The sequence below is a fragment of the Nipponia nippon genome, unplaced genomic scaffold (genome assembly GCF_047370975.1).
Source record: "Nipponia nippon isolate SJK-2023a ecotype South Korea unplaced genomic scaffold, ASM4737097v1 scaffold_50, whole genome shotgun sequence".
Lineage (NCBI taxonomy): Eukaryota > Metazoa > Chordata > Aves > Pelecaniformes > Threskiornithidae > Nipponia > Nipponia nippon.
The window spans coordinates 159,507-184,124 of record NW_028262370.1 but is presented as its reverse complement, the minus strand read 5'-3'; the positions used below and the strand labels follow the sequence as shown (position 1 = coordinate 184,124).

The 24,618-nt window shown below is 67.1% G+C and overlaps 2 protein-coding genes across 3 annotated transcripts; both read right to left on the bottom strand.

The window, feature by feature from the left end:
- Positions 1 to 7: 7 nt before the first annotated feature.
- Positions 8 to 13,906, bottom strand: DAXX (death domain associated protein). Its single transcript, XM_087734917.1, is given in 8 exon segments — positions 8 to 333; positions 1,333 to 1,507; positions 1,999 to 2,591; positions 3,804 to 4,316; positions 6,925 to 7,762; positions 10,225 to 10,263; positions 10,266 to 10,512; positions 13,797 to 13,906. Coding segments are annotated over 8 exon segments (2,826 nt in total). The 3' UTR covers positions 8 to 22.
- On the bottom strand, positions 13,252 to 24,089 carry LOC148051936 (carboxy-terminal kinesin 2-like). 2 transcript variants are annotated; one of them, XM_087734934.1, is made up of 13 exons: positions 23,798 to 24,089; positions 23,618 to 23,723; positions 21,429 to 21,606; positions 20,794 to 20,940; positions 20,572 to 20,700; positions 20,026 to 20,142; positions 19,689 to 19,865; positions 19,429 to 19,596; positions 19,187 to 19,325; positions 15,151 to 15,290; positions 14,974 to 15,047; positions 14,789 to 14,864; positions 13,252 to 14,129 (listed from the first exon to the last, which is right to left on the bottom strand). In XM_087734934.1, the coding sequence occupies exons 1-13, from the start codon at positions 24,057 to 24,059 to the stop codon at positions 14,085 to 14,087; spliced, it is 1,758 nt and encodes a 585-aa protein (XP_087591060.1). In that variant the 5' UTR covers positions 24,060 to 24,089; the 3' UTR covers positions 13,252 to 14,084. The 2 variants fall into 2 exon arrangements, with proteins under 2 accessions (XP_087591060.1, XP_087591059.1); XM_087734933.1 differs by lacking the exons at positions 13,252 to 14,129; positions 14,789 to 14,864; positions 14,974 to 15,047 and having other exon boundaries at positions 19,429 to 19,579; positions 19,697 to 19,865; positions 23,798 to 24,086.
- Positions 24,090 to 24,618: the final 529 nt, after the last annotated feature.

Below are 24,618 nucleotides of genomic sequence, written 5' to 3'. Positions count from 1 at the left end.
CCGCCCCGCCTCCGCGGTCCCTTTAAATCCGCCCGGCCACGCCCCCTCCCCGCGTCACCGCCGCCGCGGGGAAAAGGGGCGGGTCCGCCCCCGCGCAGGCGCCGTGGCGCCCCGCCCCTCCTAGGGCCCGCCCACGGGGGGGGGCGGCTCTTAAAGGGACCGCGCCGGCGGCGCAGTAAGAAAACGGAGCTTTATTGGGCGAGGGCGGGGCCAGGGCGGGGGTAGGCGGGGCCGGGCCGGAGGGGGCGGGGCCGGGCCGGCAAGGGGGCGTGGTCAGTCCGAGTCCGAGAGCACGATGATCTCCTCGGGGTCGCACTGCGTCGCCACGCTGGTCTGGGGGGGGGGTCAGCGGGGGCCGGGACCCCCAAAACCCCCCTGCCTCCCCCCGGGACCCCCCAGGGAACCCCCGGGACCCTATGAGACCCCCCAGGAGCCCCCAGAACCCCCAGGGACCCTCTGGGACCCCCCGAACCTCACAGGACCCCCCAGGACCCTATGGGACCCCCAGGACCCCTCTGGGACCCCCCAAGAACCCCCAGAACCCCCCCGGGACCCCCCAGAACCCTATGGGACCCCCAGGACCCCTATGGGACCCCCCTGGGACCCTATGGGACCCCCAGAACCCCCCAGGACCCCTATGGGACCCCCAGGACCCTATGGGACCCCCAGACCCCCCCAGGACCCTATGGGACCCGCAGGACCCCCCCAGAACCCCCTGGGACCCCCAGGACCCCCAGACCCCCCAGGGACCCTCTGGGACCCCCCAGGGACCCCCATGACCTCCCAGGACCCCCATGACCCCTATGGGACCCCCCAGGACCCTATGGGACCCTCTGAGACCCCCCAGAACCCCCTGGGACCCCCAGAACCCCCCCGGACCCTATGGGACCCCCCAGGACCCCTATGGGACCCCCCAGAACCCCCCGGGACCCCCAGAACCCCCCTGGGACCCTCCACGACCTCCCAGGACCCCCCGGGACCCCCCAGAACCCTATGGGACCCCCCTGGGACCCTATGGGACCCCCAGGACCCCCTGGGACCCTATGGGACCCCCGGGACCCCCCGGGACCCCCCAGAACCCTATGGGACCCCCAGGACCCTCCTGGGACCCTATGGGACCCCCAGGACCCCCCTGGGACCCTATGGGACCCCAGGGACCCCCCCGGGACCCCCTGGGACCCCCCAGAACCCTATGGGACCCCCTGGGACCCTATGGGACCCCCAGGACCCCCCGGGACCCTATGGGACCCCCAGGGACCCCCCAGAACCCTATGGGACCCCCCAGGGACCCCCCCGGGACCCTATGGGACCCCCCCGGGACCCCCCCCTCACCTTGCAGGCCCTGGGGGGCCGGGGGCTGCCCTGGGAGCTGCTGACCAGGTCCCTCCCGGGGGAGTCGGCCCGGGTGGAGTCGGGCAGGGGGCTCTGGCGGGGGGGGGGGGGCAGCGCCCCGGGACCCCCCCCCTCCTCCTCCTCCTCCCCCACGCTGTGCACCTCCAGGCAGGGGCTGGGGGCGCCACCGTCACCCCCCCAGCACCCCAGACCCCCCCAGGACCCCCTTACCCCCCCAGCACCCTCCTTACCCCCCCAAGACCCCATTACCCCCCCAGGACCCCCCAGCCCCCCCAGGACCCCTTTATCCCCCCAGGCCCCCCATTACCCCCCCAGACCCCCCTGGGACCCCATTACCCCCCCAGGACCCCTCAGACCCCCCCCCCGGACTCCCTTACCCCCCCCAGCCCCCCAGGATCCCCCTTACCCCCCCAGCACCCCCTTACCAACCCCAAGACCCCATTACCCCCCAGGACCCCCCAGCCCCCCCTTACCCCCCAGGACCCCATTACCCCCCAGGACCCCATTACCCCCCCCAGCACCCCCTTACCCCCCAGGACCCCATTACCCCCCCCAGGATCCCCTTACCCCCCAGGACCCCATTACCCCCCCCGGACCCCATTACCCCCCCCCCCAGCACCCCCTTACCCCCCCAGCCCCCCTCACCTCCCCCCGGCGGGCAGATCGGGCCGACTCCGTTTGCGCGGGGGGGGTTGGGCGCCGCCATTCAAACTGGTGGAGCTGATAGCGGTGCCCCCCCCTCCCCCCCCCTCCCCTCCCCCCACACCCCCCCCACCCCCCTTCTCCAGGGGCCGGGGGCTCGGGGGGAGGGGGGCCCCTTCCCTTGGGGAAAAGGGGGACGAAGCCATCGCCCCCCCCCCCAATTCCCCCTCTTGGGAGGGGGTGGGGGAGGAGACGGCCTCGGGGGGGGGGGGGGGGGGCTGGGAGGGCTGGGGGGAGGGGGGTTTTGGGGGTGGCCTCGGACCCCCCCGGGGGGGGAGGGGAGGTGGGGGGGGTCTCGCCCAGCTCCAAGGGCAAGGTCTCGATCTCCAGGACGAAAAGGTCGGGCGCGGGGCTTCGGGCGGGGGTCGCCTTCCTCCCCTCCTCCTCTTCCTCCGGCGGCGGCGGCGGCGGCGGTGACAGCGGCGTGGGCCGCGGTGACATCGGCGCCGGTCGCGGTGACATCGGCGCCGGTCGCGGTGGCGTCGGTGCCGGTTGCGGTGGCGTCGGTGGGCTCTGCTGTCCCGAACCGGCGTCGCCTGGAGGGGAGAGGGGACGGGGGTGGCTTTAGGGGGGTGACGTCCCCACGTCCCCGTGTCCCCATGTCCCCCTGTCCCCAACGTCCCCGGCATCCCCCTGTCCCCCTGTCCCCATGCCCCGGTGTCCCCATGTCCCCCTGTCCCCCTGTCCCCAACGTCCCCGGCATCCCCATGTCCCCCTGTCCCCATGTCCCCCTGTCCCCATGTCCTCGGTGTCCCCATGTCCCCGTGTCCCCCCCTCCCCAAGGTCCCCATGTCCCCCTGCCCCCATGCCCCCAGCATCCCTGTGTCCCTCTGTCCCCCTGTCCCCATGTCCCTGGTGTCCCCGTGTCCCCAGCGTCCCCATGTCCCCAGCGTCCCCCATGTCTCCATGTCCCCCTGTCCCCAGTATCCCCAGTATCCCCGTGTCCCCCTGTCCCCATGTCCCCAGTATCCCCAGTGTCCCCATGTCCCCAGTATCCCCGTGTCCCCCTGTCCCCAGTATCCCCAGTGTCCCCCTGTCCCCAGTATCCCCAGTATCCCCAGTGTCCCCGTCCCCGTGTCTCCCTGTCCCCAGTATCCCCAGTATCCCCAGTGTCCCAGTGTCCCCCTGTCCCCAGTATCCCCAGTATCCCCAGTGTCCCCGTCCCCGTGTCTCCCTGTCCCCAGTATCCCCAGTATCCCCAGTGTCCCCATGTCCCCCTGTCCCCATGTCCTCGGTGTCCCCATGTCCCCGTGTCCCCAGTGTCCCCACATCCCCATGTCCCCAAGGTCCCCATGTCCCCCTGTCCCCGTGCCCCCAGCATTCCTGTGTCCCTCTGTCCCCCTGTCCCCAGTGTCCCCGTGTCCCCAGCGTCCCCCATGTCTCCATGTCCCCATGTCCCCACTATCCCCAGTGTCCCCGTGTCCCCCTGTCCCCAGTATCCCCAGTATCCCCAGGGTCCCCGTGTCCCCGTCCCCGTGTCTCCCTGTCCCCATGTCCCCCTGTCCCCAGTATCCCCCGTGGCCCCGTCCCCCTGTCCCCAGTATCCCCAGTATCCCCAGTGTCCCCCTGTCCCCGTCCCCATGTCTCCCTGTCCCCATGTCCCCCTGTCCCCAGTATCCCCAGTGTCCCCGTGTCCCCATGTCCCCAGTATCCCCAGTGTCTCCCTGTCCCCATGTCCCCCCGTCCCCAGTATCCCCAGTATCCCCAGTGTCCCCGTGTCCCCCTGTCCCCACCACGCCCCTACCCACCCTGCGCAGCCACCGCCTCGCTGCCTTCATCGCCACGCTCGGCCTCCTCCTCCTCGGCTTTCCCCTGGCTGCCATCGCCCTCGGAAGACTCATCCTCCTCCTCCTCCTCCTCCTCCTCCTCTTCCTCCTCTTCCTCCTCTTCCTCCGAGTCCTCCTCCTCCTCCTCCGACTCTTCCTCCTCCTCCTCCTCCTCCTCCTCCTCCTCCTCCTCCCGCCTCTTCTCCCGCCGCTGCGGGACCGAGGGGCTCAGCTCGGGTTCCTCCCCGTCCCCGTCCTCGTCCCCGTCCCCCCTCACCTCGGCCGGGGCGGCGGGGGGCGGCGGGGGACCCCCGGAGGGGACGGGGGGGTGGCCCTGCTGCCGGGCCGCCCGTTTGCGCCCGCGCTCTTCCTCTTCGCTCTCGTCCTGCAGCTGGGCGTAGCGGGAGATGACGTCGTCCAGCCGGGTCAAAGCCACCGTCCGGTTCTTTCGCAACCGTTTGGCCAATTCGGGGTCCAGCAGGGCCGGATCCGTCCCTGCGGGCGGCGGGGGAGGGCTCAGCGCGGGGTGGCCAATGGTTGCCACCACCACCACCCCCTCCTCAGCCGCCCTCTGGCCTCCAGCACCCTCCAGGAGCTCCAGCACCTCCCAGGAGCTCCATCAGCTCCATCACCCTCTTCCAGGAGCTCCAGCACCTCCCAGGAGCTCCATCAGCTCCATCACCCTCTTCCAGGAGCTCCAGCACCCTCCAAGGAGCTCCAGCAGCTCCATCACCCTCTCCCAGGAGCTCCAGCACCTTTCCAGGAGCTCCAGCACCTCCCAGGAGCTCCAGCAGCTCCATCACCCTCTCCCAGGAGCTCCAGCACCTCCCAGGAGCTCCATCAGCTCCATCACCCTCTCCCAGGAGCTCCAGCACCCTCCAAGGAGCTCCATCACCCTCTCCCAGGAGCTCCAGCACCTTTCCAGGAGCTCCAGCATCTGCCAGGAGCTCCATCAGCTCCATCACCCTCTCCCAGGAGCTCCAGCACCCTCCAAGGAGCTCCAGCAGCTCCATCACCCTCTCCCAGGAGCTCCAGCACCTTTCCAGGAGCTCCATCAGCTCCATCACCCTCCCCAAGGAGCTCCAGCACCCTCCAAGGAGCTCCAGCACCTTTCCAGGAGCTCCAGCACCTCCCAGGAGCTCCATCAGCTCCATCACCCTCTTCCAGGAGCTCCAGCACCCTCCAAGGAGCTCCAGCACCTCCCAGGAGCTCCATCAGCTCCATCACCCTCTTCCAGGAGCTCCATTGCTCCTCTGTGAGCTCCATCACCCCTCCAGAAGCTCCACCAGCTTCATCACCCTCTTCCAGAAGCCCCATCACCCTTCCAGGAGCTCCACCAGCTCCAGCGCCTTCCAGGAGCTCCAGCACCTTCCAGGAGCTCCATCACCCTTCCAGAAACTCCCCCAGCTCCATCACTTTACCACGAGCCCCAGCACCGCTCCAGGAGCTCCACTGCTCCTCTACGAGCTCCATCACCCCCAGGAGCTCCATCACCCCCAGGAGCTCCATCACCCCCGGGAGCTCTAGCACCTCTCCATGAGCTCCACCACGCTCCCCCCGAGCTCAGGCGCTTCTCCATCACCCCACCACGAGCTCCACCACCCAGTTTCCCAGTTCCACCACCCATTTTTCCATCTCCACCACCCCTCCATGATCTCCACCACCTCCCCATGAGCTCCACCACCCATTTTCCCAGTTCCACCACCCATTTTCCCAGCTCCACCACCACCCCCATGGTCTCCATCCCCCCTCCCTGCCCTCCACCACCCCCCCCTGCTCTCCACCACCCATTTTCCCAGCTCCACCACCACGCCCATGATCTCCACCACGCCCCCATGATCTCCACCACCCATTTTCCAGCTCCACCACCCATTTTTCCATCTCCACCACCACTCCATGATCTCCACCACCCCTCCATGACCTCCATCACCTCTCTTTCCAGCTCCACCACCCATTTTCCCAGTTCCACCACCCATTTCCCATCTCCACCACCCCTCCACGAGCTCCACCACCCATTTTTCCATCTCCATCACCCATTTTTCCAGCTCCACCACCCCCCCCATGATCTTCACCACCCCTCCATGACCTCCATCACCTACCTTTCCATCTCCACCACCCATTTTCCCATCTCCACCACCCTCCATGATCTCCACCACGCCCCCATGACCTCCACCACCCCTCCATGACCTCCACCACCCCTCCATGACCTCCTTCACCTCTCTTTCCATCTCCATCACCCATTTTCCCAGCTCCACCACCCCTCCATGACCTCCATCACCTCCCCATGACCTCCATCACCTCTCTTTCCAGCTCCACCACCCATTTTTCCATCTCCATCACCCCTCCATGACCTCCACCACCCATTTTTCCAGCTCCACTACCCATTTTCCCAGCTCCACCACCCCCCATGACCTCCACTACCCATTTTCCCAGCTCCACCACCCCTCCATGATCTCCACCACCCCTCCATGACCTCCACCACCCATTTTCCCAGCTCCACCACCCCTCCATGACCTCCATCACCTCCCCATGACCTCCATCACCTCTCTTTCCAGCTCCACCACCCATTTTTCCATCTCCACCCCCCCCATGACCTCCATCACCCCCCCATGACCTCCACCACCCATTTTCCCAGCTCCACCACCCCTCCATGACCTCCACCACCCCTCCATGACCTCCACCACCCCTCCATGACCTCCATCACCTCTCTTTCCAGCTCCACCACCCATTTTCCAGCTCCACCACCCCACCACGAGCTCCACCACCCAGTTTCCCAGTTCCACCACCCATTTTTCCATCTCCATCACCCCTCCATGATCTCCATCACCTCTCCATGACCTCCACCACCCATTTTCCCAGCTCCACCACCCATTTTCCCAGTTCCACCACCCCCCATGACCTCCACCACCCATTTTCCCAGCTCCACCACCCCTCCATGACCTCCATCACCTCTCTTTCCATCTCCACCACCCATTTTCCAGCTCCACCACCCCTCCATGATCTCCACCACCCCTCCATGACCTCCATCATCTCTCTTTCCATCTCCACCACCCATTTCCCCACCTCCACCCCCCGCTTTCCCCATCCCCGCCCCGTTCCTCACCCGGCCGATACTGATCCGTCAGGTGGCTACCGAAGTTGTAGATGAGGTCGAGGTGACGCCGTTCCTGCAGGCGGTTGCCCACCTCCCGAAAAGCGTCCTGCGCCATGCTCTCCATCTGCCGTTGGGCCAGGCCCAAGCTGTGGCGGGCGCTGGCTTTTTGGATGACTTTGAGGATATCGGTGTAGTCGGGAAAAGCTTCGGGACGGTTGATGAAGCGTTCGATGCGACGGTTGACCTCGGGGTAGCGGGTGCCGCGGTATTGGATGCGTTGCTCGATGACGCGCCCCGTCAAACTGCTGCATTGCTTCAGTTGACAGAGCCGTTCGAAAATCCGCATCATTTTGCGTTTCAGGCGGCTTTCTTGCAGGTACGTCGAATCCTCGCTGTCCAACTCGGCCAAATCCAACTCCCGTTCCTGCAACCGTCGGATTTCCCCCATGTAGACGCGAAGGAGGTTCTCCAAATATCGAATCTGACGTTTGGAACCGCCGGGAGGGCGGGGGGAAGCGGCGGCGGCGGCGGCGGCGGCGGCGGCGGGAGAAGCGGGTTGCGGCGAGGCGGGAGGTTGCGAGGCGGGGAGGGCGGCGGCGGCGGCGGCGGGAGCGGAGGCGAGGGCGAGCTTGCGACGGAGCGTGTGGGCTTTGAGGACGGTGCAGAGCTCGTTGATGTAGACGTAGACTTTGTTGCGGCGCGTCCGGACGCGGCTCAGGCAGCGAGCGAGGACGTTGCGGAGTTCGGCGGAGGCCAGGAAATCGGGGCTGGCTTTTTGGTGGCGGGAGGAGAGGAAGGGGACGACTTCGGGGTGCTCCTCCGTCAGGCGGGTGCAGAGCTCCAGGAACTGCGGGGGGGGAAAGGGGGAGGGGAGGGGGAGGGGGGGGAGGGGAGAGAGAGAGAGGGGTCATGGGGGGGATGGGGACGTTCGGGGGGGGGGAGGGGGACACCTGGGGGGCGCGGGGAGGGGATGGAGGTGGCACAAGGGATGTTTGGGGGGGGGATGGGGAGGGGATGGAGGGGGACAGGGACGCCCGGGGGGTGGAGGTGACATGGGGACATTTGGGGGGGATGGAGGGGGACAGGGACACCCAGGGGGGTGGAGGTGACATGGGGACACTTGGGGGGGGGTGTGGAAGGGGAGAGGGACACCCAGGGGGACGGAGGTGGCACAAGGGACATTTGGGGGGGGGGTGGAGGGGGACAGGGACACCCATTGGGGGTGGAGGTGGCACAAGGGACGTTTGGGGGGGATGGGGAGGGGATGGAGGGGGACAGGGACACCCGGGGGTGGGGGTGACATGGGGACATTTGGGGGGGGATGGAGGGGGACAGGGACACCCAGGGGGGTGGAGGTGACATGGGGACATTTGGGGGGGGTGGAGGGGGACAGGGACACCCAGGGGGGACGGAGGTGACATGGGGACATTTGGGGGGATGGAGGGGGACAGGGACACCCAGGGGGGACGGAGGTGGCACAAGGGACGTTTGGGGGGGGGTGGAGGGGGACAGGGACACGCAGGGGGGTGGAGGTGACATGGGGACATTTGGGGGGGATGGAGGGGGACAGGGACACCCAGGGGGGTGGAGGTGACATGGGGACATTTGGGGGGGATGGAGGGGGACAGGGACACCCGGGGGGTGGAGGTGACATGGGGACATTTGGGGGGGGATGGAGGGGGACAGGGACGCCCGGGGGGTGGAGGTGACATGGGGACATTTGGGGGGGGATGGAGGGGGACAGGGACACCCAGGGGGGGTGGAGGTGACATGGGGACATTTGGGGGGGGATGGAGGGGGACAGGGACACCCGGGGGGTGGAGGTGACATGGGGACATTTGGGGGGGATGGAGGGGGACAGGGACACCCAGGGGGGTGGAGGTGACATGGGGACATTTGGGGGGGATGGAGGGGGACAGGGACACCCAGGGGGGTGGAGGTGACATGGGGACATTTGGGGGGGATGGAGGGGGACAGGGACACCCGGGGGGACGGAGGTGACATGGGGACATTTGGGGGGGATGGAGGGGGACAGGGACACCCGGGGGGGGTGGAGGTGACATGGGGACATTTGGGGGGGATGGAGGGGGACAGGGACACCCAGGGGGGTGGAGGTGACATGGGGACATTTGGGGGGGATGGAGGGGGACAGGGACACCCGGGGGGACGGAGGTGACATGGGGACATTTGGGGGGGGGATGGAGGGGGACACGGACGCCCAGGGGGACGGAGGTGACATGGGGACATTTGGGGGGGGATGGAGGGGGACAGGGACACCCAGGGGGGTGGAGGTGGCACAAGGGACGTTTGGGGGGGGATGGGGAGGGGATGGAGGGGGACAGGGACACCCGGGGGGGTGGAGGTGACATGGGGACATTTGGGGGGGGGATGGAGGGGGACAGGGACACCCGGGGGGTGGAGGTGACATGGGGACATTTGGGGGGGGGGATGGAGGGGGACAGGGACACCCATTGGGGGTGGAGGTGGCACAAGGGACGTTTGGGGGGGGATGGAGGGGGACAGGGACACCCAGGGGGGTGGAGGTGACATGGGGACATTTGGGGGGGGGGTGGAGGGGGACAGGGACACCCAGGGGGGACGGGGACCCCGAGGTGGGGACAGGGGACATTTGGGGGGACAGGAACCCCTGGGGGGATGGAGGTGGCACAGGGGCCACCTGGGGGGGGCCGCGGGGCCACTGGGGGGGACATGGGGCCACTGGGGGGGGCCGCGGGGCCACCAAGGGGCCAGGCAGACACAGGGGGTCCCCAGGGGGGTCCCTGTCCCCACAAAGGGGATGAGGAAAGGGGGACCCGTTTTGGGGACCCCCCCCCCCCCCAGAGAGGGTGGCACCAAGGGGGGGGGGGGGGCACCGCAGGGAGGGGCCCCCCCAAAGGAGGGGACCCCCCAAAATGGGACCCCCCAAGGAAGGGACACCCCCCCAAGGAGGGGACACCCCAAAAGGAGGGGACCCCCCAAAATGGGACCCCCAAAGGAGGGGACACCCCCCCAAAGGAGGGGACCCCCCAAAATGGGACCCCCAAAGGAGGGGACCCCCAAAGGAGGGGACACCCCCCAAAAGGAGGGGACCCCCCAAAATGGGACCCCCAAAGGAGGGGACACCCCCCCAAGGAGGGGACACCCCCAAAGGAGGGGACCCCCAAAATGGGACCCCCCAAGGAGGGGCCCCCCAAAAGGACCCCCAAAATGGGACCCCCAAAGGAGGGGACACCCCCCCAAAAGGAGGGGACCCCCCAAAATGGGACCCCCCAAGGAGGGGCCCCCCCAAAGGAGGGTCCCCGGTCTCACCTCGCCGAAGAGCCGCTCGTTCTCCGCCCGGTAGCTGCCCCCCGCTTTCCCCCCGCTTTGGGGGGGCCCCGGGCTGCGGGGGGGCCCCCGTTGGGGTGGGGGGGGGCGGGGGCGGGGGGCGGCCCCCCCCTCCCCCCCTCCTCCTCCTCGTCGTCCAGCACGATGACGCCGCCGGGCGGGGGGCCGCCATGGCTGGGGGGGGGGGGGGGGAGAGGGGGGGTCAGGGGCGCAGGGGCATCGCGGGGGGCGGGGGGCCCCCCAAAACGCGGGCGGCCTCGGGGGGGGCTCCTGGGGGGGGGGGGGAGGGGAGAGAAAAGAGGGGGAGGGGGGTCAGCACCCCCTGCCTGAGCACCCCGGGGCTCGACGGCACCCCCAACCCCCCCGGCCCCTCCCCCACGGGCTCAGCACCCCCATATTGGCTCAGCACCCCGGCTTCTGCACCCCCAAACCCCCCCAAAGCCCCCCCAGCCCCTCCCCCACGGGCTCAGCACCCCCATATTGGCTCAGCACCCCCGTTTCTGCCCCCCCAACCCCCCCGGCCCCTCCCCCACAGGCTCAGCACCCCAGTTTCTGCCCCCCCAAACCCCCCAACCCCCCCAGCCCCTCCCCCACAGGCTCAGCACCCCAGTTTCTGCCCCCCAAACCCCCCCAACCCCCCCAGCCCCTCCCCCACAGGCTCAGCACCCCCATATTGGCTCAGCACCCCAGTTTCTGCCCCCCAAACCCCCCCGGCCCCTCCCCCACAGGCTCAGCACCCCCATATTGGCTCAGCACCCCCGTTTCTGCCCCCCCAACCCCCCCGGCCCCTCCCCCACGGGCTCAGCACCCCCATATTGGCTCAGCACCCCAGTTTCTGCCCCCCAAACCCCCCCGGCCCCTCCCCCACAGGCTCAGCACCCCCGTTTCTGCCCCCCCCAACCCCCCCGGCCCCTCCCCCACGGGCTCAGCACCCCCATATTGGCTCAGCACCCCAGTTTCTGCCCCCCAAACCCCCCCGGCCCCTCCCCCACAGGCTCAGCACCCCCATATTGGCTCAGCACCCCAGTTTCTGCCCCCCAAACCCCCCGGCCCCTCCCCCACAGGCTCAGCACCCCCATATTGGCTCAGCACCCCCGTTTCTGCCCCCCCCAACCCCCCCAGCCCCTCCCCCACGGGCTCAGCACCCCCATATTGGCCCTGCCCCTCCCCCCCCCCTTCCCGGGGCTCCGCACCCCAAAATCCCCCCCCCCCCCGCTCCCTTCCCCCCCCCGCTCCCCCTCCCCTCCCCGTGACCCCCCCCCCCGTCCCTACCGGTCTCCCCCCCCCACCCCCTCCCCCCGGTCCCCCCGCCCCTCCCGGTCGCTCCCCCTCCTCCCCTCCCAGTCCCCCGCCCTTACCGGTGCCCCCGCCCCTCCCGGTCTCCCCGCCCCTACCGGTCGCTCTCCCCCCCCTCCCCTCCCCTCCCGGTCCCCCCGCCCTTACCGGTCGCTCCGCCCCCGGTCCCCCCCCCCCTCCCCTCCCGGTCGCCCCCCCCCCCCCCCCGCTCCGGCCCCGCCCCGCCTCTCCGCGCGCCTGGCCCCGCCCCCGCCGCCGCTCACCCGCCTCCTCCTCCCGTTCCGGCGCCCGAGCGCCGCCAGACCGAACACGATCGTTTCCTTCCTACTGCGCAAGACCGGAAGTGAAGGCCCGGCCGCGCCGGGGGAAGCGGGCGCCGCCATGACACCGTACAACGCGAGGGGCGGGGGGGGGGAGGTAACGGGAGGGTGTGGGGGGGAGTTGACCAATCAGAGCGTCGCGTTTCATCCGGGACACGCCGGCGGCGCCGCCGCCATGTTGGAGCACGGTGAGAAAACGCGGGGGGGGGGAGGGGGGGAGGGGGGGGTCGCGGCGGCGGCGGTAACTGGGCGCCGCCATTTTTCCCGCCGCCGGTGACCACCGCCCTCCCCTCCCCGCTCACTGCCACCGGGAGGAACGAGGAGGGGAAGCGTCAGCGGGGAAGAACGGACGCCGGTACCGGTCCATCGGCACCCGAGCGGTCGGTGAAACCACAACGCGCAGGCGCGCAACAAGATGGCGGCGGCCTGAGGCGCTACGGTGGCCGGGAGGGGGGGGGGGGGTGTGCGGAACGCCGCCATTACCGGTTTCGAAGCCTTCCCGGGGCGGATTATTAATTATAATTAATATTTAATGGAGTAAAAGCGGGCGGCGGGGGGCTGGGCGCGGCCCCCGCCCTCAGCCCAAGGGTAAAGGGGTTCGTTTGGGCTTAAAAATGGAAAAATTTACCTCAGGGTTTGGGGGGAAGGGAAAGGGGGGGGGAGGGGCTGGGCGAGGGCTGGAAATGAGAGAAAAATCGCAGGGAAATGGGAAAATGGGGGGGAAAAAGGGGGGGAGGAGAGGAAAAACAGGGAAGGGAAGGGGAAAAAGAAGGGAAAAGAAGGGAAAAGAAGGGAAAAGAAGGGAAAAGAAGGGAAAAGAAGGGAAAAGAAGGGAAAAGAAGGGAAAAGAAGGGAAAAGAAGGGAAAAGAAGGGAAAAGAAGGGAAAAGAAGGGAGGAAAAAAGAGGAAAAAAGAGGAAAAAAGAGGAAAAAGAAGGGAGGGAAAAAGAAGGGAGGGAAAAAGAAGGGAGGGAAAAAGAAGGGAGGGAAAAAGAAGGGAGGGAAAAAGAAGGGAGGGAAAAAGAAGGGAGGGAAAAAGAAGGAAAAAGAAGGAAAAAGAAGGAAAAAGAAGGAAAAAGAAGGAAAAAGAAGGAAAAAGAAGGAAAAAGAAGGAAAAAGAAGGAAAAAGAAGGAAAAAGAAGGAAAAAGAAAAAGAAAAGAAGAGAAAAAAGAAAGAAGGAAAAAGAAAGAAGGAAAAAGAGAAGGAAAAAAGTAAAGTAGTAAAGAGTAAAAGGGAAAAAAGGGGGGAAAAAGGGGGGAAAAAGGGGGGAAAAAAGGGGGGAAAAGGGGGGAAAAGGGGGGGAAAAGGGGGGGAAAAGGGGGGGAAAAGGGGGGAAAAGGGGGGGAAAAGGGGGGGAAAAGGGGGGAAAAGGGGGGAAAAGGGAGGGAAAAGCAGTAAAGTAAAAAAAATAGCGAAGCACGACAGTAAAACAATAAAACAACGAAGTAAAATAATAGCGGAAAGTAAAAGAATCAAAGAATAAAGTGATAAAGAAGCGACCAAGGGAAACGAACCAACCCCAAAATCGCGGGTTTTTTTGAGGCAAAATTCAATATTTTTTTTTTTTTTTTTTTTTAAATCGGGGAATCCTATTGCGGCTTCTCCACCTGCATTTTAAAATAGAGGAGTTAAATATTGCCGTTTTCCACCCAAAACGGCCAGAACCCCCGCGAGGGGGGACCCCAAATTAGCAGAATTTAATTTTCCCACCGTTTATTTCGCTTTTTATCGGCTTTTATTAACGATTTCGCTCGGGTTTTAGTAACGATTATCGCCACCAAACCCCCAGCTCTGAGGTTTATTGGCGATTTTTAGGGTTTCTTCCTAATTTAACGCCTAAATCATTAAGTTTGGGGGGCGGCGGTGGAAATTGCGCTGGGGGGGGGAGGGGAACGCCTGTTTTGGGGCCAGAAATGCCCATTTTGGGGCCAAAAATACTCGGGTTTGGGGCATTCCCTATAGCGCTGCGGCGCCTTTAAGGCCCAGCCCCGCCCCTTCCGGTGCTGCCCCTTCCTGCCCCGGAAGTGGGCCCGCACGGGCGCCGCCATGCTGCCGTACAAGGCTCAGCCAATCAGCCGCGGCGCCGGTTCTCCCCAGTGGGCGCCGCCATTTCCCTCCGGGGGAGGGGGCACGTGACCGCCAGCAGCCAATCAGCGCCAGCCCAAGAGAAATAAGCTTTATTTGGGGCCGTATAAAAACCGCCGAGGGGGCGGGGTTTGGGAGGGGCTACTTCCGGTTGGCGTGGGCCGTGCCCACCACGCACTCGTTGACCTGTGGGGAGAAGGGGGGGGTGGGGGAGGGGGCCCCGCACCCCCAGAATCCCCCGGGGACCCCTCAAATCCTACCCCTGCCCCCCCATCACCCCCTAACCCCCCCATAGCCCCCAAAACCACCCCTGACACCGCAAAACCCCCCCCACAGCCCCCAAAAAACCCCCACAGCCCCCCAAAAACCCCCCCATAGCCCCCAAAACCCCCCGACACCCCAAACCCCCCCATAGCCCCCCCAAAACCATCCCACAGCCCCCCAAACCATCCCACAGCCCCCCCAAACCCCCCCATAGCCCCCCAAACCGTCCCACAGCCCCCCAAACCCCCCCAAACCATCCCACAGCCCCCCAAACCCCCCAACCCCCCCAAACCATCCCATAGCCCCCCCAAACCCCCGCAGCCCCCCCAAAACCCCCCCAAACCATCCCATAGCCCCCCCAAACACCCCCGCAGCCCCCCCAAACCCCCCCCAAACCCCCCCCCAAACCATCCCATAGCACCCCCCAAACCCCCGCAGCCCCCCCAAAACCCCCCAAACCCCCCATAGCCCCCCCAAACACCCCCGCAGCCCCCCCAAACCCCCCAAACCCCCCCAAACCATCCCATAGCACCCCCCAAACCCCCGCAGCCCCCCAAAACCCCCCCCAACCCCCCCCAAACCTTGCTGGCGAAGCGCAGGGAATTGAGGGGCTCGCTGAAGTTCTCCTCCAAGGGGGGGATGATGACAAACATCAGCCTTCGGGGGGGGCACACACACACACACATGGGGGGGGGGGGAGGGGGGTCAGGGGTCCCCCAAAACCCCCCAGCCCCCCCAAAACACCCCCCACCCCCCCCCAACTCACATTTTCGCCGAGCCCCCCAGGGAGTTCTGCAGCAGATAGGTCAGCTTGCTGTTGCGATAGGGGACGTGCGGCTCCTGCGGGGACCCCGGCATCAATTGGGGGGGGGGGGGGGGCCCTCCTAGGACCCCCCCAAAACCCCAGGGACCCCCCAAAACCCCAGGGACCCCCCCCCAAAACCTTGTTGGAGAGGGCCATGATGACCAGGCCCAGGGCGGAGAGGCTGGCGTTGATGGCTTGCGTCTCCCGTAGCCGCTCGCCCCGGGAAAGGGATTTGTCCAGTCGCTCGCTGCCCGCCAGGTCCACCAGGCTCAGCACCGCTGGGGGGGGGGGGGGGGAAAAGGGGGTCACCCCCAAAAATGGGGGGCACCCCAAAACCGGGGGACACCCCAAAACCGGGGTGGGGGGGGTGTGAAAGGTTTGACCTAAAATGGTGGCTCCAGAAAGGGGAAACCCAAAGTAAGGGAGGGCAAATGGCGGCCCTAAAGGGGGAGCCTAAAAAAAGGGGGGGGGCCCCAAAAAGTGACCCCAAAGTGGTGGCCCTAAAGGGGGACCCCAAAAACGGGGAGCCCAAACTGGTGACCCTAAAGGGGGACCCCAAAAAGGGGGAGCCCAAAGTGGTGGCCCTAAAGGGGGACCCCAAAAAGGGGGAGCCCAAAGTGGTGACCCTAAAGGGGGACCCCAAAAAGGGGGAGCCCAAAGTGGTGGCCCTAAAGGGGGACCCCAAAAAGGGGGAGCCCAAAAAGGGGACCCCAAAGTGGTGGCCCTAAAGGGGGACCCCAAAAAGGGGGAGCCCAAAGTGGTGGCCCTAAAGGGGGACCCCAAAAAGGGGGAGCCCAAAGTGGTGGCCCTAAAGGGGGGACCCCAAAAAGGGGGAGCCCAAAGTGGTGGCCCTAAAGGGGGGACCCCAAAAAGGGGACCCCAAATGGTGGCCCTAAAGGGGGGACCCTAAAAAGGGGACCCCAAAAAGGGGACCCCAAAGTGGTGGCCCTAAAGGGGGACCCCAAAAAGGGGGACCCCAAAGTGGTGGCCCTAAAGGGGGACCCCAAAAAGGGGGAGCCCAAAAAAGAGGAATCTAAACTGGTGGCCATAAAAGGGGACCCCAAAAACTGGGGTCACTTTTTGGGGTCCCCAAGTGGTGGCCCTAAGGGGGGACCCCAAAAATGGGGACCCCAAAAAGGCGGACCCCAAACTGGTGGCCCTAAAGGGGGACCCCAAAAAGGGGGAGCCCAAAGTGGTGGCCCTAAAGGGGGACCCCAAAAAGGGGGAGCCCAAAGTGGTGACCCTAAAGGGGGACCCCAAAAAGGGGGAGCCCAAAAAGGGGACCCCAAAGTGGTGGCCCTAAAGGGGGGACCCCAAAAAAGAGGAATCTAAACTGGTGGCCATAAAAGGAGACCCCAAAAACAGGGACCCCAAAAAGGGGACCCCAAACTGGTGGCCCTAAAGGGGGACCCCAAAAAGGGGGAGCCCAAACCGGTGGCCCTAGAGGGGGGACCCTGAAAAGGGGACCCCAAAGTGGTGGCCCTAAAGGGGGGACCCCAAAAATGGGGACCCCAAACCGGTGGCCCTAAAGGGGGACCCCAAAAAGAGGAGCCCAAACCGGTGGCCCTAGAGGGGGGACCCTAAAAAGGGGACCCCAAAGTGGTGGCCCTAAAGGGGGGACCCCAAAAATGGGGACCCCAAACCGGTGGCCCTAAAGGGGGACCCCAAAAAGGGGACCCCAAAAAAGAGGAATCTAAACTGGTGGCCATAAAAGGGGACCCCAAAAACGGGGACCCCAAAAAGTGACCCCAAAGTGGTGGCCCTTAAAGGGGGACCCCAAAAAGAGGAGCCCAAACCTGGTGGCCCTAAAGGGGGGACCCTAAAAAGGGGGACCCCAAACTGGTGGCCCTAAAGGGGGGACCCCAAAAAGGGGACCCCAAACTGGTGGCCCTAAAGGGGGGACCCCAAAAAGGGGACCCCAAACTGGTGGCCCTAAAGGGGGGACCCTAAAACAGAGGAATCCAAACTGGTGGCCATAAAAGGGGACTCCAAAAAGGGGGACCCCAAACCAGTGGCCCTAAAGGGGGACCCCAAACTGGTGGCCCTGAACCCATGGCCCCAAAAGCCTCACCCCAAACCTGGGTGCCCCCAAATCCCCCCCGGCCCCCCAAAAGCCCCTCCTGTGTCCCCCAAAACGGCTCTGTAGCCCCCCAAAATGGATCCCTGGCACCTCAAAATGGCTCTGTGGCCCCCCAAAATGGCTCCTGTGACCCCCAAAAGCCTTTTATGCCCCCCCAAATGGCTCCCGTGCCCCCCAAAAGCCCCCCCAAATGGCTCTGTGGCCCCCCAAAATGACTCCTGTGCCCCCCAAAAGCCCCCCTGCCCCCCAAAATGGCTCCTGCCACCCCCAAAAGCCTCCTGGGCCCCCCAAAATGGCTCCTGCGTCCCCCAAAATGGCTCTGTAGCCCCCCAAAATGGCTCCTGTGGCCCCAAAAGCCCCCTGGACCCCCCAAAATGGCTCCTGCACCCCCCAAAATGGCTCCTGCCACCCCCCAAAATGGCTCTGTAGCCCCCCCAAAGCCTCCTGCGCCCCCCAAAATGGCTCTGTAGCCCCCCAAAATGGCTCCCGTGCCCCCCAAAATGGCTCCATAGCCCTCCCAAAAGCCCCCCTACCCCTCAAGAGCCTCCTTTGACCCCCCCAAATGGCTCCTGCCACCCCCAAAATGGCTCTGTGGCCCCCCAAAATGGCTCCCACCGCCCCCAAAATGGCTCTGTGGCCCCCCAAAACAGCTCCCAGTGCCCCCAAAAGCCTCCTGTGGCCCCCAAAATAGCTCTGTGGCCCCCCCAAAATGGCTTCTGTGCCCCCCAAAATGGCTCCCACCGCCCCCAAAATGGCTCTGTGGCCCCCCAAAACAGCTCCCAGTGCCCCCAAAAGCCTCCTGTGGCCCCCAAAATAGCTCTGTGGCCCCCAAAATGGCTTCTGTGCCTCCCCCAAAAGCCCCCTGCCCCCCCAAAATGGATCCCACCACACCCAAAAGCCTCCCATGGCCCCCCAAAATGGCTCCTGTGCCCCCCCAAATGGCTCCTGCATCCCCCAAAATGGCTCTGTGGCCCCCCAAAATGGCTCCTGTGGCCCCAAAAGCCCCCTGGACCCCCCAAAATGGCTCCTGCACCCCTCAAAATGGCTCTGTAGCCCCCCAAAAGCCTCCCATTCCCCCCAAAATGGCTCCTGCCACCCCCAAAAGCCTCCTGGCCCCCCAAAATGGCTCCTGTGGCCCCCAAAAGCCTCTTGTGCCCCCCCAAATGGCTGCTGTGCCCCCCCAAATGGCTCCCGCTGCCCCCCAAAAGCCCCCCTGGCCCCCCAAAATGGCTCCCACCACCCTGAAAAAGGCTCTCGCTGCCCCCAAAAGCCTGCTGTGCCCCCCAAAATGGGTCCATGGCCCCCCAAAATGGCTCTGTAGCCCCCCAAAAGCCCCCCTGCCCCCCCCAAAATGGCTCTCTGGCCCCCCCAAAATGGCTCCTGCACCCCCCAAAATGGCTCTGTAGCCCCCCCAAAGCCTCCTGCGCCCCCCAAAATGGCTCTGTAGCCCCCCAAAATGGCTCCCGTGCCCCCCAAAATGGCTCCATAGTCCTCCCAAAAGCCCCCCTACCCCTCAAGAGCCTCCTTTGACCCCCCCAAATGGCTCCTGCCACCCCCAAAATGGCTCTGTGGCCCCCCATAATGGCTCCCTCCGCCCCTCAAATGGCTCTCTGGCCCCCCAAACCAGCTCCCGGTGCCCCCAAAAGCCTCCTGTGCCCCCCAAAATAGCTCTGTGGCCCCCAAAATGGCTTCTGTGCCCCCCAAAATGGCTCCCCCCGCCCCTACAATGGCTCTGGGGCCCCCCACCACAGCTCCCCGTGCCCCCAAAAGCCTCCCGTGCCCCCCAAAATAGCTCTGTGGCCCCCAAAATGGCTTCTGTGCCCCCCAAAATGGCCCCCCCCGCCCCCAAAATGGCTCTGTGGCCCCCCAAAACGGCTCCCGGCGCCCCCCCAAATGGCTTCTGTGCCCCCCCAAATGGCTCCCAGTGCCCCCAAAAGCCCCCCAGCCCCCCAAAATGGCTCCCACCGCCCCCAAAATGGCTCTGTGGCCCCCCAAAATGGCTCCCAGTGCCCCCAAAAGCCTCCTGTGGCCCCCAAAACGGCTCCGTGGCCCCCCCCAAACTCCCCACCCCACCCCCCCACCCCGGCCCCTCACAGGCGCAGCGCAGGTCCCGAGCGGCGTTGGAGCCCCGGATACGAAGCTGGAAAACGCAGTGGCTACGAGATGAGCGGTCGTTGAGAGCCGTCCTGGCCACCGAGCGGTTGGCGGCCGCGGTCCGCAGCAGCTCCAGCACCTGGGGAAGCCCAAAATCCCCCCGTTACCCCCCCCAAAAAAAAAAAAAAAACCCCGCACCCCCAAATTGAGTTTAAAAAGGAGAAAAATTGGGGTTCCCCTACCTCCTCCTCGGAGGCGACGGGGACGCAGCGCAGGTTGGGGACGTGAAGCTCCTCGCTGGCGGAGCTAACGCGTCGGATTTCCAATTCGGCTCCGCGTTCCGGCCGCGCGGCAAGCAAATCCCGCAAGGATTCGTTGTAAATCTCCAAAAAGCTGGCGGTAAAACCATACTGCCCGCCAACGTCGCGCTCGTCTCCCCCAAAAAACCCCCAAATCCCCCCCAAAATTTGGGTTTTTTGGTTTTTTTTTTTTTTTTACTCACTTCCCAACCTTTTTCCGCCAGTTCTCGGGCTCCTTGGAAAATTTGCCGCACCGCTCGCGGGATCACGCCCCGGGATTCGGGATCCGACGTCGGCGTCGGTCCTTCCATGGTGTAGGTTTTACCGCTGCCCGTCTGTCCGTAGGCGAAGATGCAGACGTGGTACCCGTCCAACGCCGACTGCGAGGGGGGGAGGGTGAGGATTTTGGGGGGAATTTGGGGGGTTTTGGGATTTTTGAAGGGAATTTGGGGGGTTTTGGGATTTTTGAAGGGAATTTGGGGGGTTTTGGGATTTTTGAAGGGAATTTGGGGGGTTTTGGGGGGATTTTTGGGGGGTTACCTGCACCAGCAGCGCGATCTCCTCGAAAATCTCCTGCTGGGAGGCGGCCGGGGGGAAAACGCGGTCGAAGCTGAAGTCGTAGCTGATGTCACCGCGTCGCTCGCGGCCCACGTGGGGCTTTGGGGGGAAAAATGAGGGGTTTGGGGGCGGGATAAAAAAATGAGGGGGTTGGGGGGGGGGGGGGAGAAAAAGGGGGTTTGGGGGGGAGAAAAGAGGGGTTGGAGGGAGAAAAATGAGGAATTTGGGGGGAAGGGGGGAAAGAGGGGTTCAGGGGGAAGAAAGGGGGTGTGGGGGATGGGAAAAAAGGGGGGATTTGGGGGGGAAAAGGGGGCGCGGGGGGGAAAAAGGGGGGCAAAAGGGGGGCGCGGGGGGAGGCAAAAAGGGGGGCGCGGGGGGAGGCAAAAAGGGGGGCGCGGGGGGGAGGCAAAAAGGGGGGCGCGGGGGGAGGCAAAAAGGGGGGCGCGGGGGGGAGGCAAAAAGGGGGGCGCGGGGGGGAGGCAAAAGGGGGGGGGGCGGGGGGGGGAAGGGGGGTGCGGGGGTTCTCACCTCCTCCGGCCGGGAGAGCACCAGCGCCTTCTCGTCCTCGGGGGGGAAGCGGAGGTGAGGAAGGCCCCTCTGCCGCTCCTCCTCCTCGGGCAGCAGCGGCCGCACGCGGCAAAACACGCGGATGTTGCCCTGGGGGGGGGGGGGGAGAAAAGGGGGAATTTGGGGGTGCGGGGGTGGGGTTTTTTGGGGGGGTTCCCCCCCAAATCCCGGCCGGGGGCTGACCTTGAGCTCCTGGAGGAGGTTGTGGAGGCGGCGGCGCTCCATCTCCAGGCCGTGGAGCCGCTCCTCCTGCGCGGCCGCCTGCGCCCGCAGCTGGGCTGCCTGCGCTGCCTGCGCTGCCTGCTGCTGCTCCGCCAGCCTCAGCTGCGCCTGGGGGGGGCACTGGGTCCGGTCAGGGGGCAACTGGGAGCAGTGGGGGGGGACTGGGTCCAGTCAAAGGGCAACTGGGAGCAGTGGGGGGGACTGGGACCGGTCAGGGGGCGACTGGGAGCAGTGGGGGGGACTGGGACCGGTCAGGGCGACTGGGACCGGGACCAGTCAGGGGGCAACTGGGACCGGGACCAGTGGGGGGCAACTGGGACCAGTCGGGGGGCAACTGGGACCAGTCGGGGGGCAACTGGGACCAGTCGGGGGAAGGGGGCACTGGGGGACTGGGACCAGTCGGGGGGGATGAAACAGGGACCAGTCAAGGAGGGGGGACAAAACCCAGCCCCAGTTTGCAGGGGAACTGGTCCCAGTTGGGGTGGGGGGGCAAAACCCAGCCCCAGTTTGCGGGGGAACTGGTCCCAGTCGGGGTGGGGTGCAAAACCGGGTCTGAACTGGGCAGCACTGGTGCAGCCCGCCCCCCCCCCCCGCACCTGGCTCTCCTCCAGCCGCTGCTCCAGGGCCCGCGCCCGGCCTTCGGCCTCGGCCAGCGCCCGCCGCCGCTCGCCCTCCTCCTCCTCCAGCCGCTGCTTGGCCAGGCCCAGCTCGGCCGCCTCCCGCTGCCAGCGCCCCGCCGCCGCCCGCCAGGCCTGCGCCTCCGCCCCCGCCCCCCTCCGGCAGAGAGGGACCCTCAGCCCGGGGCCAACGGGGGGGGGGGGGGAAGGGGGGAGTTTGGGGGGGGGGGGAGTTTGGGGGGAAGGGGGGGTTGGAGGGGGAAGGGGGGGTTGGGGGGGAGTTTGGGGGGGAAGGGGGGTGTTGGGGGGGGGGGGGGGGGGGAGTTGGGGGGGAGTTTGGGGGGGAAGGGGGGGAGTTTGGGGGGAGTTTGGGGGGGCTGGGGGGGAAGGGAGGGGTGTTAGGGGGAGCTTAGGGGGGAGGGGGGTTTAGGGGGGAGTTTGGGGGGGAAGGGGGGTTTGGGGGGAGTTTGGGGGGAAGGGGGGAGTTTGGGGGGCTGGGGGTGTTAGGGGGGAAGGGGATTTTGGGGGGGCTGGGGGTATTGGGGGGAACGTGGGGGGTTTGGGGGTATTGGGGGGGTTGGGTTCTTGGGGGGACGGGGTTTTGGGGGGGGGGGGGGTTGGGTTTTGGGGGGGGGGGTTGGGGGGCCCGGGCTCACCCCAGGCGCTCCTGCAGCCCCTGTCCGCGAGCCTCGCGCTCCCGGAGCTCCCCCCGCAGCGCCGCCAGCTGCGCCCGGCACTCGGCCAGCTGCGCCCTCAGGTCCCGGGGGCGCCTGGGGGACGGTGGGTGGGCGTTGGGGACACGGCGGGGGGGCGTTGGGGGACAGCAGGGACACTGAGGGGGTGTTGGGGACACGGCGGGGGCGTTGGGGACACGGCGGGGACACTGAGGGGGTGTTGGGGACACGGCGGGGGGCGTTGGGGGACAGCAGGGACACTGAGGGGGTGTTGAGGACGTGGGGGGGCACTGTGGACATGGGAGGGGGCTTGGGGACAAGGCGGAGGGGGGCTTGGGGACACGGCAGGGACACTGAGGGGGCGTTGGGGACACGGCGGGGGGCTTGGGGGACAGCAGGGACACTGAGGGGGCATTGGGGACACGGCGGGGGGCTTGGGGACACTGGGGGGGCTTGGGGGACAGCAAGGGACACTGATGGGGTGTTGGGGACACGGCGGGGGGCTTGGGGACACTGGGAGGAGGGGCTTTGGGGACAGCAAGGGACACTGAGGGGCGGTGGGGACATGGAGGGGGCTTAGGGACACGGCGGGGACACTGAGGGGGTGTTGAGGACGTGGGGGGCACTGGGGACATGGGAGGGGGCTTGGGGACATGGCGGAGGGGGGCTTGGGGGACAGCAGGGACACTGAGGGGGTGTTGGGGACACGGCGGGGGGCTTGGGGACACTGGGAGGAGGGGCTTTGGGGACAGCAAGGGACACTGAGGGGGTGGTGGGGACATGGAGGGGGTGTTGAGGACGTGGGGGGGCACTGGGGACATGGGAGGGGGCGTGGGGGCGCTGGGAGGACTTGGGGACATCAAAAGGTATTGGGGACATGGTGGAGGCCTTGGGGACATGGGGGGGGGAGGCATTGGGGACACTGGGGGAGGGGGCTTGGGGACAGCAGGGACACGGAAGGCATGTTGGGGACACGGTGGGGGGCATTGGGGGCATGGGAGGGGAAGATTGGGGACGCTGGGCGGGCTGGGGACAGGGGAGGGGGGCTTTGGGGACACTGGGGGGGCGGTGGGGGGATGGAGGGGGGGGTGGGGACAGTAGGGACACTGCAGGGGTGGTGGGGACATGGGGGGGACTTGGGGACACGGGATGTGAGAGAGAGGCTCGGGGACACTTGGGGGGGCCTTGGGGACATAGGAGGGGGGCAATGGGGACACCGAGGGGCGGGGGGGCGTTGGGGGGGGGCAATGGGGAGGTGTTGGGGACACTGGGAGCAGCCTCGGGGACACCGGGGGGGCCCCGTTCCCCATCACTCACCCGCCCGGGGTGCAGCTGCGGCCGAAGCGGCCTTGCGGGGCGCTGGGGACCGGGAGACGGCGGTGAGACCCGACCCGACCCAACCCCCCCCCCCCCTCCTCCTCCTCCTCCTTCCCGCCCCGGTAACCGGTACCGGCCACCCCCCGGACCCGGTAACCGGTACCCGCTGCCCCGTACCTGGCCTGGACGCCGCCGTCGCCACGCCGAGAGCCCTGAGCGGGGCACGGCTGCCCCCGGCGGCCCGGGCCGGGGCGGAGGCCGGGGCACCGGGGCGAGCCCGTTTCTGTCAGGGGAGAAACGGGTGAGGCCGCGCCGGGGGCTCGGGGGGCTCCGGGGGGGCTCCGGGCCGCGCCGTACCTGCTCCGGTGCCGGTGCCGCCGCCTGCTGCTGCCCGACCGCGGGGCGCTTGGCCCGGGCACCGCGTACCGGTAGGCGGGAAAGGGCCGGGCCGCGGGGAGCGGAGCGGGAGCCCGGAGGAGCCGCCACCGCCGCCATCTTCCCCGCTCGCCTTCAAACTACCGAACGCCGCGCTGCGATTGGCCGAGCCTCCGCCAATCGCCGCGCTCTCTTCCCGCCGCCCCGCCCCCCCCGCGCCTGCCCGCCAATCGCCGCTCACCATCCCGCCCGGCCGAACCAATCGGCGGCGAGAGGGGGAGTACGGCGTTTCCCCTGTATCACGTGATGCCGCGCCCGCCGCTCCCGCCAGGCGTAACGGCCGGCGAAGGGCGGGGCCGGAGGGGGGGGCGTGGTTTGAGCGGCGGGAGGGCGTGGTTTGTGCCGGCGGGGGGGCGGGGTCTGAGCGGCGGGGGCGGGGCCAGCCCCGGGGGAGTTGGGGGGGGGGGCAATACCGGAGGGGAGGGGGGGTACGGGACTGCCCCGGCTCTGCGCCCCCCCCCGGTACCGGTACCGGTGCCCCTGGGGCTCCCCCGGGGGGTCCCCGGTGCCGCCGTCCCTCCGCGCCCCCCCTCGCCCCTCCCCCCTCCCGCCGCCGCCGTTGCTGCGTCACGGCCCCGCGCTGACGCCGCCGGCCCGGCCCGGCCGCTCGGCCCCGCCCCGCCCGGGACCGGGGGGGGCCGGGCCCCCGGGCCACCCCCCCCCCCCCCCCCCGCCGCCTGGGGGGCGACCGCCCTGGACGGGACCCCCCGCTGCCTGCGTGAGCCCCCCCGAACCGGGACCCC